At 35.4% G+C, this 12,874-nt stretch overlaps 1 protein-coding gene across 1 annotated transcript in view; it reads left to right on the forward strand.

The window, feature by feature from the left end:
* CSMD3 (CUB and Sushi multiple domains 3) overlaps window positions 1-12,874 on the forward strand; it is a gene marked incomplete at both ends in the record, with an annotated part of 751,074 nt that overhangs the window by 436,001 nt on the left and 302,199 nt on the right. Inside the window, one exon of the mRNA XM_082307341.1 lies at window positions 7,835-7,973. Coding sequence (XP_082163467.1) covers window positions 7,835-7,973 — 139 coding nt within the window. The remainder of the gene's footprint in view (window positions 1-7,834; window positions 7,974-12,874) is intronic.

The following is a 12,874-nucleotide window of genomic DNA, read 5'->3' on the forward strand; positions in this document are numbered from 1 at the left end:
TCTCTGCATTTTTGAATTCCACTCCAATCTGTATCATGATTGGCCTTGTTAATACCTAGGAGAAAGAGATAGTAGGGAAGAAGTAAATAAGAAAATCCTTCTGCTTTCATTGAACCTTATTTTAGTATATTGAAGGTTTCTGTTCTTCAGCTTCGACGTTTAAATCTCTTGTTCAACTTGCCACTCAAGGTTCTTAAGCAGTCAAGGGTCTGGTTTGGTTTTTTGGTTTTGGTTTTGGTTTTGGTTTGGTTTTGTTGTTGTTTTTTTTTTTAAATTATTTTCACCCAGTTTTGGATAGAATATTTTCTTCAAAATACAGCTATCGACCTCCTACTTCAGACAGATGAACAATCTAAAATCATTTGACTGCTCAGTGATGTTTGCTGTTACAATATTAAATGAGAATGAAGATGTTGATCTCTTTCCAGGTCTTTGGCTATGGTATTTAAAACCATTTGAGAGGTTTTAGCTATCTGTTGCAGTGCTTATGTTTCTTCTACCCACAGTGACACCTAGGCTGGGGAAGATTCTCTTAGCAATTGATCTTCCTATTTATAGAAATTAAATACTTCCATACATCACAACCTCTAAAACACAGTGTTATACATATTTCCTTGGACTTGTTTATACTGATAGATATATCAGGTATATATAATCTTTGCTTCTTTAATTGTCTATATTTTAAGACGTCATCACCTAAAGGGGAAAAAAAAATAATTCAGTAGCTTGTAATGATTTTTTTAAAAAATACATGATTTTTAAAAATACATGATTTAATCAATAATGATATAATCTCTCATTTATAGTTTGTTACTTTTTATTTTAAACAAAAGCTTAGCTCTTGTTTTCACTATGTAACTGACTTCCTAGCAAAATTTGCTTAATTTTAATACATGAATGCGACTCCTTACCATACACTTTGCATCCAGTTTACTTTCTGTGATAAATTATTATTGTTTCATTGATATAAGGTGGGCCAGTTTCCCTAGACAAGATTAGTATAGGCTACAATGCACTTCTAAGGTTCATGGAGCTGTATAACACTGTTAATAAAATATAAGGTTGCATTCTCAATGTTACATTAAAAACTTAAATTAATGGGAATATTTTAAAATGTCAGTCCATACACAAGATAATCTGATCCATAGGTAGTGGTCTGAGACTCTGAATGGAACGTATATTGGAATCCTAGACGTTGGGACACATATATTTGAATTAGATGTATATATCAAGTACAGAATTAGATATATTTTTAAAATTTAAGATAAAATTTGAAGACAAATAAAATATTTTTAAGCTAATAAATTAATTTTGTCTGTTGGGATGTTCAGAATTTTTATTGACATTTACCTGTAACATATAATTATTTCATATAAGGTGAAGTTTGCTTGCCCTACACACACCTCATAATTTCATTGTCATGTATATCAAGTCAAAGGCATGAACTCCACATGCTGACTAAGACACACTGAATGTGACTGTTGTGCAGTTTTCCTTCCACTGCAGAAATGTCGGCTATTCTAATACATAGGAGAGAACCATTTAATAATAAATGTGGTGCAGATGGATAGGGTCAGCATACTTATTTTTCAGGGCAATCCTGACCAGCCTCTGCTGGGGCTTCCTTCCAGCCCTGCTCATGGCCCAGGATCCCATTTCATCTCAACCTGGGGCTGTCAGTCCCTGCCCCAGCAATGCTGCAAGAGTGTTGATTTCCAGCCCTATTCTCTGCTGATCTCAGCATGCTCGTGGGACTTGCTGGTTTGACCTCAGACCTAACCCATCAAATTGCATTCATCTGATGGTCATTTGGCTGTCACCACACCCTTTTTCTGTCACCAACCCAGTCCTATTCACCTTGCTCAGGTGGAGTTGGATAATGCTCTGCCAGTGAGGGCACTACCTCTGTCTGTCCATGTTGATGTGATTATTCTTGACTCCTGGCTTCTCTTCTCTAGAGAATAGAGCTTTGTACAAGTTTAGCAATATTGTATTCCAACTATGGTAGTATACTGGCTCAGAATAAGGCCATCTGGTATTCCTATTCTTGTTGATATATTTTGTAGTTTATAGGCTCCATATGTATTATGAATATGAATAAGTGATTATATACAATAAAATGTAGGGATGATGAATGCTGTAGACTTAACCTTCTGGTTGCTGAGGTGAATATGAGTTTAAATACCTTGTTGTTTGACCAGTACTGTTTGCTGAAGGTAGTACGACAAAGGGACTTTAAGGTAAAAGGTGAGAAACACTTTTTTAAAAACATCGGTGAGAAGAAAAAAAAAATAAGTCTGCATATTTAGAAATGTTTGCAACATATTGAATTCTGAACTTTATCTAGCTTTTAGAAAACCTTTTTTTCCCACACAGTACGAGAAAGATAGGCTAGTATGTCCTTAAAAATATAAAATACCTCTTTACAACAATTCATCATTTTAACATAGGAGCTTGGTAATCTGAGAAAAATGAAGATCAGACAAACGTATGATAATTCATGATCTTCAATTCAAAGGTGTGTCAAAGAGAGCAAAATTAATCCATTTTTATAATGGAGAGTAAAGGAGAATAATATAGACAATGGTAAGTACTGTGCTGCTTTGTCAAAATGAGCAACCAAAATGCTTTGCAGACTGTATTAGGTGAAAAAAAAAAAAAAACAACAGAAAGTTAAGAAATAGCCATGTCTTTGGAGAAAAATGCTGTATATTTCACACTATTTTTATTAGAGAGACATGGCTGTCAACAGTACAGTAAGACCTTTCCAATTTCATAGAATCATAGAATTGTTTAGGTTGGAAAAGATCTTTAAGATCATCAAGTCCAACCGTGAACCTAACACTGCCAAGTCCACCACTAAACCATGTCCCTGAGCACTGTATCTACCTGTCTTTTAACTAACTCCAGGGATGAGGACTCAACCATTTCCCTGGGCAGCCTGTTCCAGTGTCTGATTATCCTTTCAGTGAAGAAATTTTTCCTAATATCCAATCTAAACCTCCCTTGGCTCAACTTGAGCCTCTTCTTCTCCAGGCTAAACAACACCAGTTCCCTCAGCTGCTCCTTGTATGGCCAGTTCTCTAGACCCTTCACCAGCTTTGTTGCCTTTCTTTGGACATGCTCCAGCACCTCAACGCCTTTCTTGTAGTGAGGGGCCCAAAATGAACACAGTATTCAAGGTGCGGCCTCACCAGTGCTGAGGACAGGGGGACAATCACTTCCCTAGTCCTGCTGGCCACACTATTTCTTATGCAGGCCAGGATGCCATTGGCCTTCTTGGCCACCTGGGCACACTATTGCCTCATATTCCGCTGGCTGTCAACCAACACCCCCAGGTCTTTTTTCTACCAGGCAGCTCTCCAGCCACTCCTCCCCAAGCCTGTAGCATTGCATGGGGTTGTTGTGACCCAAGTGCAGGACCCAGCACTTAGCCTTGTTGAACCTCATATATTTGGCCTCGGCCCATCGATCCAGCCTGTCCAGGGCCTTCCTACCCTCCAGCAGATCAACATTCCCACCCAACTTGGTGTCATCTGCAAACTGACTGGGGGTGCAGTCCATCCCCTCATCCAGATCATTAATAAAGATATTAAACAGGACTGGCCCCAGTACTGAGCCCTGGGGAACACCACTTGCGACTGTCTGCCAACTGGGTTTAACTCCATTCACCACACCTCTTTGGGTCTGGCCATCCAGCCAGTATTTTACGCAGCGAACGGTATGCCCATCCAAGCCATGAGCAGCCAGTTTCTCCAAGAGAATGCTGTGGGAAACAGTGTCAAAGGCCTTACTAAAGTCCAGATAGACAACATCCACAGCCTTTCCCTCATCCACTAAGTGGGTGACCTTGTCATAGGAGGAGATCAGGTTACTCAAGCAGGACCTGCCTTTCATAAACCCATGCTGACTGGGCATGATCCCCTGGTTGTCCCATACATGCTGCATGATGGCACTCAGGATGATCTGCTCCATAACCTTCCCCAGCAAGGAGGTCAGGCTGATAGGCCTGTGGTTTCCCAGATCCTCCTTCTGGCCCTGCTTGTAGATGGGTGTCACATTTGCTAACCTCCAGTCAACTGGGACCTCCCCTGTTAGCCAGGACTGCTGATAGATGATGGAAAGTGGCTTGGTGAGCAGTGTCTTGGTGAGCAGTTCTGCCAGCTCCCTCCATAGATGTAAATCTATGCTCTTGCAATCTAAAACTGTTATACCTTGTCCTATCACTACAGGCCTTCATAAAAAGTCTCTCTCTGTCTTTCTTGTAAACCCCCTTTAAACATTGAAAGGCTGTAATAAGGTCTTCCCGGAGCTTGCTTTTCTCCAGGCTGAACAATCCCAGCTCTCTCAGCCTTTCTTCATAGGAGAGATGTTTCATCCCTCCGATAATTTTTGTGGCCCTCCTAACCTGCTCTAAGAGGTCCATGTCCTTCTTGTGCTGGGGACCACATAGCTGCATGCAGTACTCCAGGTGGGGTCTCACAAGAGCAGAGCAGAGGGGAAAAGTCACGTCCCTTGAACTGCTGGCCGTGCTTCTTTTTGCGCAGCCTAGGATATGATCAACTTTCCGGGTTGCGAGCACATATTGCCAGCTCCTGTCCAATTTTTCATCTATCAATATCCCAGGTCCTTCTCTGCAGGACTGCTTTCAATCTGTTCATCTCTCATCATCTTCAGAAGGTCTCCTAACAGATCTCATTTGCTTTGGAAGTGAATATTGAAGTGTTTTGGTAACAGGCCAAAAGTTTTTGCTTGTGTTTAGAAACAAATGACAAGTAATTGTTGCATTCAGATAGTTATAAAGTCCATACACATAGTGTATAACTCACTTCCAGTGCTTTACTAGGATGCTTTATTCAACAATAAATGAAAACCTTAAGCAAAAATAAAAATCTTTGTCTACATATACATGCCTATGATGTAAGTAATTGTGTGTATATCTCCACTGAGCCTGGCAAAGAAACAAAGAAAGCTCATCCTTCACTTTAGAAAATGAAATTCAGGGGAAAATTTCCAGCTTGATCATTTCAGCTGTGTGTGAACTTGGTGAAATCCAGGGTCATTTGGTGAATTTGTTTAGAAAAGTGTCATAAAACTGAAATCGAACAAATATGCTCAAAAACCAAAAAAGAAAAAACAATCCTGTAAGATTTTCCTTTAGAAAACATGTTTAGTCCCTGAGGGTTCAGGTCCTGAGAAGCTCACCAAATCTAATTTGGGCTTGATCAAATCCTTAATTAGCAATTAAGCAAAGAAACTCATGATAACTCTGCCATGCATTTATAGTTCAATAGGCTAATGTATTTACACCAATATTCATCAGAACAAAGTTTTTAAGCATACTTCTAACTGGAAAAATTATATTTTCCTAATGTCTGTAAATTACCATGTGACCTACTTGATTATTATGTATAATAAAGTTTATATATACATGTATATATATACACACACACTGAAGGTCATATTCTTCTCTAATTATTTGTACAGATGAACAAATCCCACTCTTGGCACATATCTATGTCATGTGCAAGAGATAAGATTAAGGTGACAAAGATCCTTGGTTTAATCCTGGTATCTCTTCATTCAATCCCAAGGCACCCAATCCTAACACTTTCTACTGCAGTTTGCAGCTTAGAATCTGCTCATTGATACATTTTACATCTCAGTAGTGTTAAAAAGTTCTGCTCTCCAGAATACAGTGCCCTCACTCCAGAAGTGGAATTCGTATAGCCAGAACATTTTTTGGAAATGTATCTATAAACAAGTAAATAATTCTTTTGAGTCCCCTGAAAACCATCTCCTCCTCAATGAGAAGACATAATGAGATATAAGACTAGTACTTGATAACGTTCTGAAGCTGAACCTGGAAAATCCACTTGTCTAGTTAATTCCATTCTTATTTATATAACACAGAAAAAATGAGTAGTTTTATTAGGACTTTGTCTAGAATAATGGATATATTCAGTGTTTGATACTGTGTTGTTGAGAAGTCTTTGACAAATCTTTATTCTCACCCAGGTTGTATCAGTGCACATCTGTACCACATTACAGATGGTAATGGAAAAGAGAGTGATGTAAATGGTTCAATTTACTGTCTGCTTTGCATGGTTTAGCATTGTCCACAAAAGGTACTACCTACTTCTTCATGGCTGACATTTTGGGGAAGCAATGAATTTTGCTTCTGCCTGCTTGTGTAAGACAGTGAAATGTATATTGCTTGTTTTCTTCTTTGCCTCACAGAGAGGACATATAAATAGGTGTGATCAAAAAGATTTATGACAGAAAAATCAGTTTTAATGTAAAGTTTGAATTAAATAGTTAATACATTCTGCAGATTTCATTTTCCATAAAACAGTCATCAATTCCTGAAAATAAAGAAACTGTAGACTGCTCATCATTTGAGACTGTGGTCACCAGTTTAAGAGCATTCTCTATGTAATGCTTTTCTCTTTTAAGATATCCTAGATATTTTAAATTGCTAGAAAAACATTATGATTTGTTACCTATTTTAAAAATATTAGCATTTCTAGTAATGGAATTACTGCATTTCTTAGATGTCTAGAATTCAAGATAATTCTGTGAATTAATTTCTCTATTGAGGGAATATCAATCTCCTACTGAAAACAAATAAACAAAAACATTCCAAGCACTGCGGCGATCTTTTCCTCACCCATCCATGCCACTGAGAAGATTGTCTCACAAAAGTCTGATGACACATGCACTTGACTTTACATACACATGTAGATCCATCAGATGTAATGGTTTTGCATTCATGTATGAAATTAAAAACCTGCACAGAGCTTTGCAAGACTTAAACCTAAAAGATCTGTCCTCTAGCAGTATTGGCCTTATGGTTCTTACTCTTCTCACCTATGAGATTATACCATCTTTGTGATAGACTAGCACTCTCCATAGCTAAAATCAGCATCAGTCAAACATGATTATTTCTTCTGAGAATCTCTCTTCTGCCCTATGACTAACTGTCTTGACACTGATCAGCTAATGGAAACTTCCCTCATTCTACATCAGATTCTCTTCAACTATTTAAGAAGAACTGTTATCAAAGAAATACTCTACATCTTTGTAATACCTACAGCTGTGGAGATATTCCTGTAATTAATATGTCATTAAGCCATTGAAAAACTTTAAATATGATTGCCAACAACTTTGGGTTCAATTATGTTTTAATACAGTTGTCCTAGCTTATATTTACTCGCTATGTCTGAGAGAAAAACTACATGTTACTTCTAGTAATTCTACTTGCAGATGTATATATTACAGTATTTAATATATATATGCTAAATGCTTCAAAATATCAACTAATCTTGTAATAATGGTAAGTATGTCTTTTTCATAAATGAGGAATTTGAACTGCCAACATGACAAGAAAAATGTATGTTACATGACAGTGTATTCATGTCAAAGCTAAAATAACAATTCACTAGTTTATAGCTTGATATTCAACTGAAACTTTTGCAAATTTTTCAAATCTCTCTGCTCACAATTAAAAGCAGAAGCAATGACACTTTTTAAACACTGTGTTTTGTTGTATGTTCTTTATTACAGGAAAATAGATTGTACCTGTAAGTATACAGTATAAAAAGCTTTGTCAGAACTTATTGAACAGTTTATTTTATCTTTTTGAGGTTTTAATTCAGTTGTCTCCATCTAATTCTGAACCCCACAGAGTCTGTAAGGTTCAAAGTGTTGTTGCATCTTCCTGCAACTGGATTTTTTTTTTCTTCGGTATAAATGTCCTATATTGAAAGTGATAATTGTGAATTACATATAATAAGTCTGTGTTATTATACCTTTCTCTTTGTTTCATTTTTAGCTCCATGTGGTGGGCATTTTTCATCTCCCAGTGGAGTAATCCTCTCTCCAGGCTGGCCAGGGTATTATAAAGATTCATTGAATTGTGAGTGGGTGATAGAAGCTGAACCAGGACACTCTATCAAAATTACATTTGAAAGGTCTTGGCTAATATTTTTCTTATTTAATATTTTCCAGTTTTTACCCAGAAGCAGGAGTTTATTAGGTCTGTCATAACATTAATTTGCACTTGTCTAAAATCAAGCAATTGTATTATTAGGTAGGAATTTCCAAAACACCTTAGTGCCTTCAGAGCACAAATTTTATCTTTAGTGCAATTTCTACGTTGATATGCTGAAAAGTTTTTGAAATTCCTACCCTCTTGCATATATTTAAGCCTCTCTGGCCCAGTTAAAAATTTTATCTGTTTTTAAAGATTAGCATGTTTCATTTGCTTGTAACCATGTTGCTATGATGAATTATATTTATGAAGCAATTTTTTTCTCTCAAACCTGTGAAATCTTCAACTGTGAAAATCTGAATCAACTGTGAAAACTGAATTAAATGCATTCATATTTTTATCCACAGTGAATATTTAATTATCAAATCAGCTGATCTGTTTTTGTGAAAGGACCGTGTGCTCTCAGGATAGAATTCCAGTTTCCCCAAATTACTACAGCATTCTACTTTTCCTATGTTACTGCCTATTACTTAGGTCCCTTCCTGATTCCAAAGATTGAAATGTGCTGAGGACCTTAAAATTTCTCATGGTAGCAAGACATGGATGTTTCGTTTAAGCTCTTTATGAGAAAGCAAAACAGGAAATGTAATTAAAAAAATGCTACATGTTCTACATATATTCAAGGATGTTTTAAATTCTTCTTAATTGTAAATATTAATAAAGTTAGATGATGATCCAGGAAAAAAGGACCTTTGATGATCAAAGTTATAGCGCACAAATATCATGCAAGTACTTTTCAATTGCTATTTATGCAACATATTTTGACTACTTCTGATCACACAACTTAAAACAGAAGACATCACTTCATTTTAATACAGTTCAAAAGTTGTTTTTAGCAGGGTATGAAAATTACCATCCTCTCTTAGCAAAATTTCTCATTGTGATAAGATTGTTTAAAACATTTTTTTAGTACTATAGTTTAGACTATAATAGAGTGATCACATGACATTGTATATAATCAGAGGACAGGTAATATGGACACTTCAAAGGTATTTCCCATCCTTAACACCAAATGTAAGCTAGTCTTCTAAAATCACCAGTGTTGTACATCAGTTTAAAATGAAGCTTTATGAAATTTTTGTTAATTAAAATACAAAAGAAAAATTAATGACTCCATCTTGCAGAAATTAATCAAACTCATATTAGTTCAAAATTAAAAGAAAATTATTAGTCTTCATTGTCTTGTAAATCAAAATGAAAAATAAAAATTTTGGAACTTTCATTAAGTCAAGTTATTGAAAAGAAAAAATAATTTCAAATTATTTTTAATTCAACATTTTATTTTCAACTAAAGATTTGGTGTGGATAGTCATTTCAAAGTGAAAGGCATTTGCCTTTTTATTTGCAGAATTCTGTGTCAGCTGGATTTTCTTCCTTTGCACCTGAGTTTCATTAAATCTGACAGTCTCTTGTGTACAGTTTTTGTTTGTAATGCATTAACACCTTGTCATAAAACTGCACAACCTCTATTACTCTTGTAGGTAAGAGCAAATCTCTTCAGATCGCAGAAAGAGCTCCTACCTTCTTTATAACCTGATGTCATTATGACATTATGACACTTCTTTTTGCATTGCTGCTTATTCTTGACACTCTTGCTGCTTGCCATAAATAGGACTAATATGCGTATTGCTCAGATGCAGCAAGGTGAATCCAGAGAGGTCCTACTTGTATATAGGTGTGTGTATGCTTTTGTGCTTCTATGCAGGAATACATGTAAAAATACATCTATATATGTTCACACAAATTCACTTAGATATGTAATTACATGTTTGGATGTAATTAAAAAGTTATTACATAAACCAAATAATGAAATAAATCTTCATAGTGTACTGAAAGAAAACATTTTGTAAACTACTAATGTTAGGTTTTTTGACTTAGACTTTATTTTTTTTCACATAATTTAAATTTACAGTCTGAGACATTCATACATTAGCTTCTTTTTAATGATTCATTCTAGTCTGACTGTCCTTGTTCTGCTCCTTTTGCTCGCAAATCTTCAGTTGGACTTTCTTAAGACAGAAGGTTAATTTTGATGAAATATACACATTTAAATCTATAGCGAAATGGCTTTCCCATTTGATTAAAGAAAATAAAATCATATTTTGCCCAGTTCTTTACATTTCACCTTTATCCTGAAAAAAAAAGAGGAATACTTTTTCTAGCCTTTCTTGGTGCAAATACTAAGACTTCCACAATATGTGTAGTTATTTGAAAGATTTTTTTTCTTAATTTCTCAGTCAGGGTAAAACATTTATAGTACATGTCTAGAATCTTTACATCCTTTCTTTTTGGATTTTCTAAGAAGAAGGGAACAGTCTTACTAATGTACATTTCCTGCAGAGTGACCTTATCATTATACCAGTTTATCACTTGCACAGTAGTTTATTTCCTTTTAATCTCTCATCTTCCTATCTTCCTATGGCTTCTCTCTTATAACATTGCATATGTGCAAGGTACTGCATTGTATGACTGTATGCTAAAGTGTTTCTGTGCCATGGAGCCAGAAACATAGGAGAAAATAAAGAGATCTACAGACAAAGCAAATAATAATAACTATTTATTTTTGTGCTTTCAGATGTTTCATAATAAATTTTTCATATTTTGTTTTATGATTGTGCATGTATACTCTGAAGACATTACTCCTGTTGTACAGGCCTAGCTACAATAGATAATCTGTTGGAATGTTGTTATGAATCAGTAGCTTTTTAGGCTGAATTGAAATGATAGAAGTGAGAAATGTGAGTGCCATTCTTCATTGTAATTAAGTGTTTATCATGAAGCCTAATCATGAGTATTTAAATACTAGGAATGTTAATAAGCAAACTACTGACTGGAGTACTAGTCACATATGACTAATGAGTATACACTGTGCTGCAGGATATTCTACTCCTATCCTGGCACTGCATTGAGTTGATAGGGTGTCTCAGAAACAAAGATGCATGTTGTAAATATTAAATCAGCATTATCTGTTCAAATAAGATAAAAAAGTGTGTGTCACCTCCTGTGTTAAAGTTTATTTCAATCCTGTCTGCTTGAATGAATTTTTGTGAGTCCTCCATAAGAAGCCATCCAAGTTAATTTAAGAATAGTGGCTAGTTAAGTAAGAAGGAATATTAGAGTGGTCTTACATGAGCAAAAAGTATTTTTTATTCAGTTTCCTATATATCCCTACTCTTTTATCACACCAGGGAATAACCAGGTGATATGTAAATCTGTCAGATAAGTTGATTGTCAAGACGAAAGGTATTCAAGGAAAAAATATATAAGCATCACTTTTATAAATTAAATTTAAATTTATCACTTCTCTGAGCCAAATGACCAAGCAAAGGCATTGTACGTAATCCCCTCTTCAAATTTCTTTCAGCTCATCTCACTAAAAAACTGTCCTCACTTTTTTTTTTTCTTGGGTGCTTACTCATTTTTTTCATCTCCTTATTTTTCTACTGTTTGTGGTGGTGTATGTGCTCTTTGAGCAACAACTACTTATGAGAGGATTTCTGGATTCTGAGAGGATTCTGAGTCTCTTTGGAGACTCAACTGTATTTCATCATGTCTTGACTGGCCTGATAGTTGCTTTATATTTCTGAGGTCAATGCCTCTTTACACTTTCTGTCTTAAGTATGCTTTTGATAAAGGAATTAAAAAAGCAGAGCAAGACTAAATGATCTGTTTCCAAGATTGCTTCTGTTTTGTATGGATTAGTGGAAAAAACAAGTACTAGAAAAAGCAAGTTATTGCCTAGAAGCTTTTTATCATTGTGAATTCATGTGGGAACTAGCGAAAAAAGAAATTTTCAGTTCTCCTACTTCTAGGCTTAACCTGCTTCATTTCCATAACTCCTTATTACATTATTTCTGTGATTTTTTCTATGTTATTTCATAGGAGCTGGACATGGATAAAAGAAAACACATGTTTTGGAGGTTTAATTTGGCTTCTTGTCTTTCACCAGGGTCCTTCAGATTGAGACTTATGGGACATAAATACTGAAATATAGAGTTCTTCAGTACATCGACATTAGTCATGCAGTTCCTTGGATGGATTTCACAAAGCCAAATTAGGGATCTAAGTGAACCGGAGAGAGAATTAGGAATATCTGAAGGGTCCTTGTAGAATCCTGCTGTTAATTATTTCTTTTTAATTCTGAAAGGGTTTTTCAATAATCCATCAGAGTCCATTAAAACAGTATGATTGATGTAAGGTCTGTCATAGCAAGAAAGAGAGAAACCACTGTCAAAATACCAAACAGGTGTTTGGGATTGCTGATACTATCTGAAACAAGACAACGAAACAGATATCCAGCAGCACTGTCACACTGTTTTTCCTTGACAGAGAGAGCACACATGCTGTCTCTAAACAGGAATTTTGCTTTATAGTGCTTTCTAAATAGGATTTTAAAATTTTTTGCCATAACTTCTGCCACTACTTTGGACTGAGCCTGGCACAAAGCCAGTGGCGTCTCAGAGCAGACTTAAGTAATTCTGTCCCTGCTTATAGATGATTTTAAGGATAGATGCTCAGAGTATGATTCTTTGATAATATAAAGTAAAGTACCTTGATGATATTTGTGCCAAATGGAATGGATATAATAAAAGAATGCATCAACATATCCTATATAATATTTACTTTTTTTTTCCAAACAAAAAAACAATTCTGTGCTATAAAATAGTATATGCAAGTAATATTAATCTTTGTTAACAAACTATGTGTTTCTGGCTTTTGTTCCCTGCAATACAAATGAGCTCAAGGAGTTTAAACTTATGTCTCATCTTACTAAGGCATTAACCTGAAATTTGATTGTTGTATTAATTATATAGGATAATT

This window comes from Platalea leucorodia (assembly GCF_965183815.1).
Source record: "Platalea leucorodia genome assembly, chromosome: 1".
NCBI lineage: Eukaryota > Metazoa > Chordata > Aves > Pelecaniformes > Threskiornithidae > Platalea > Platalea leucorodia.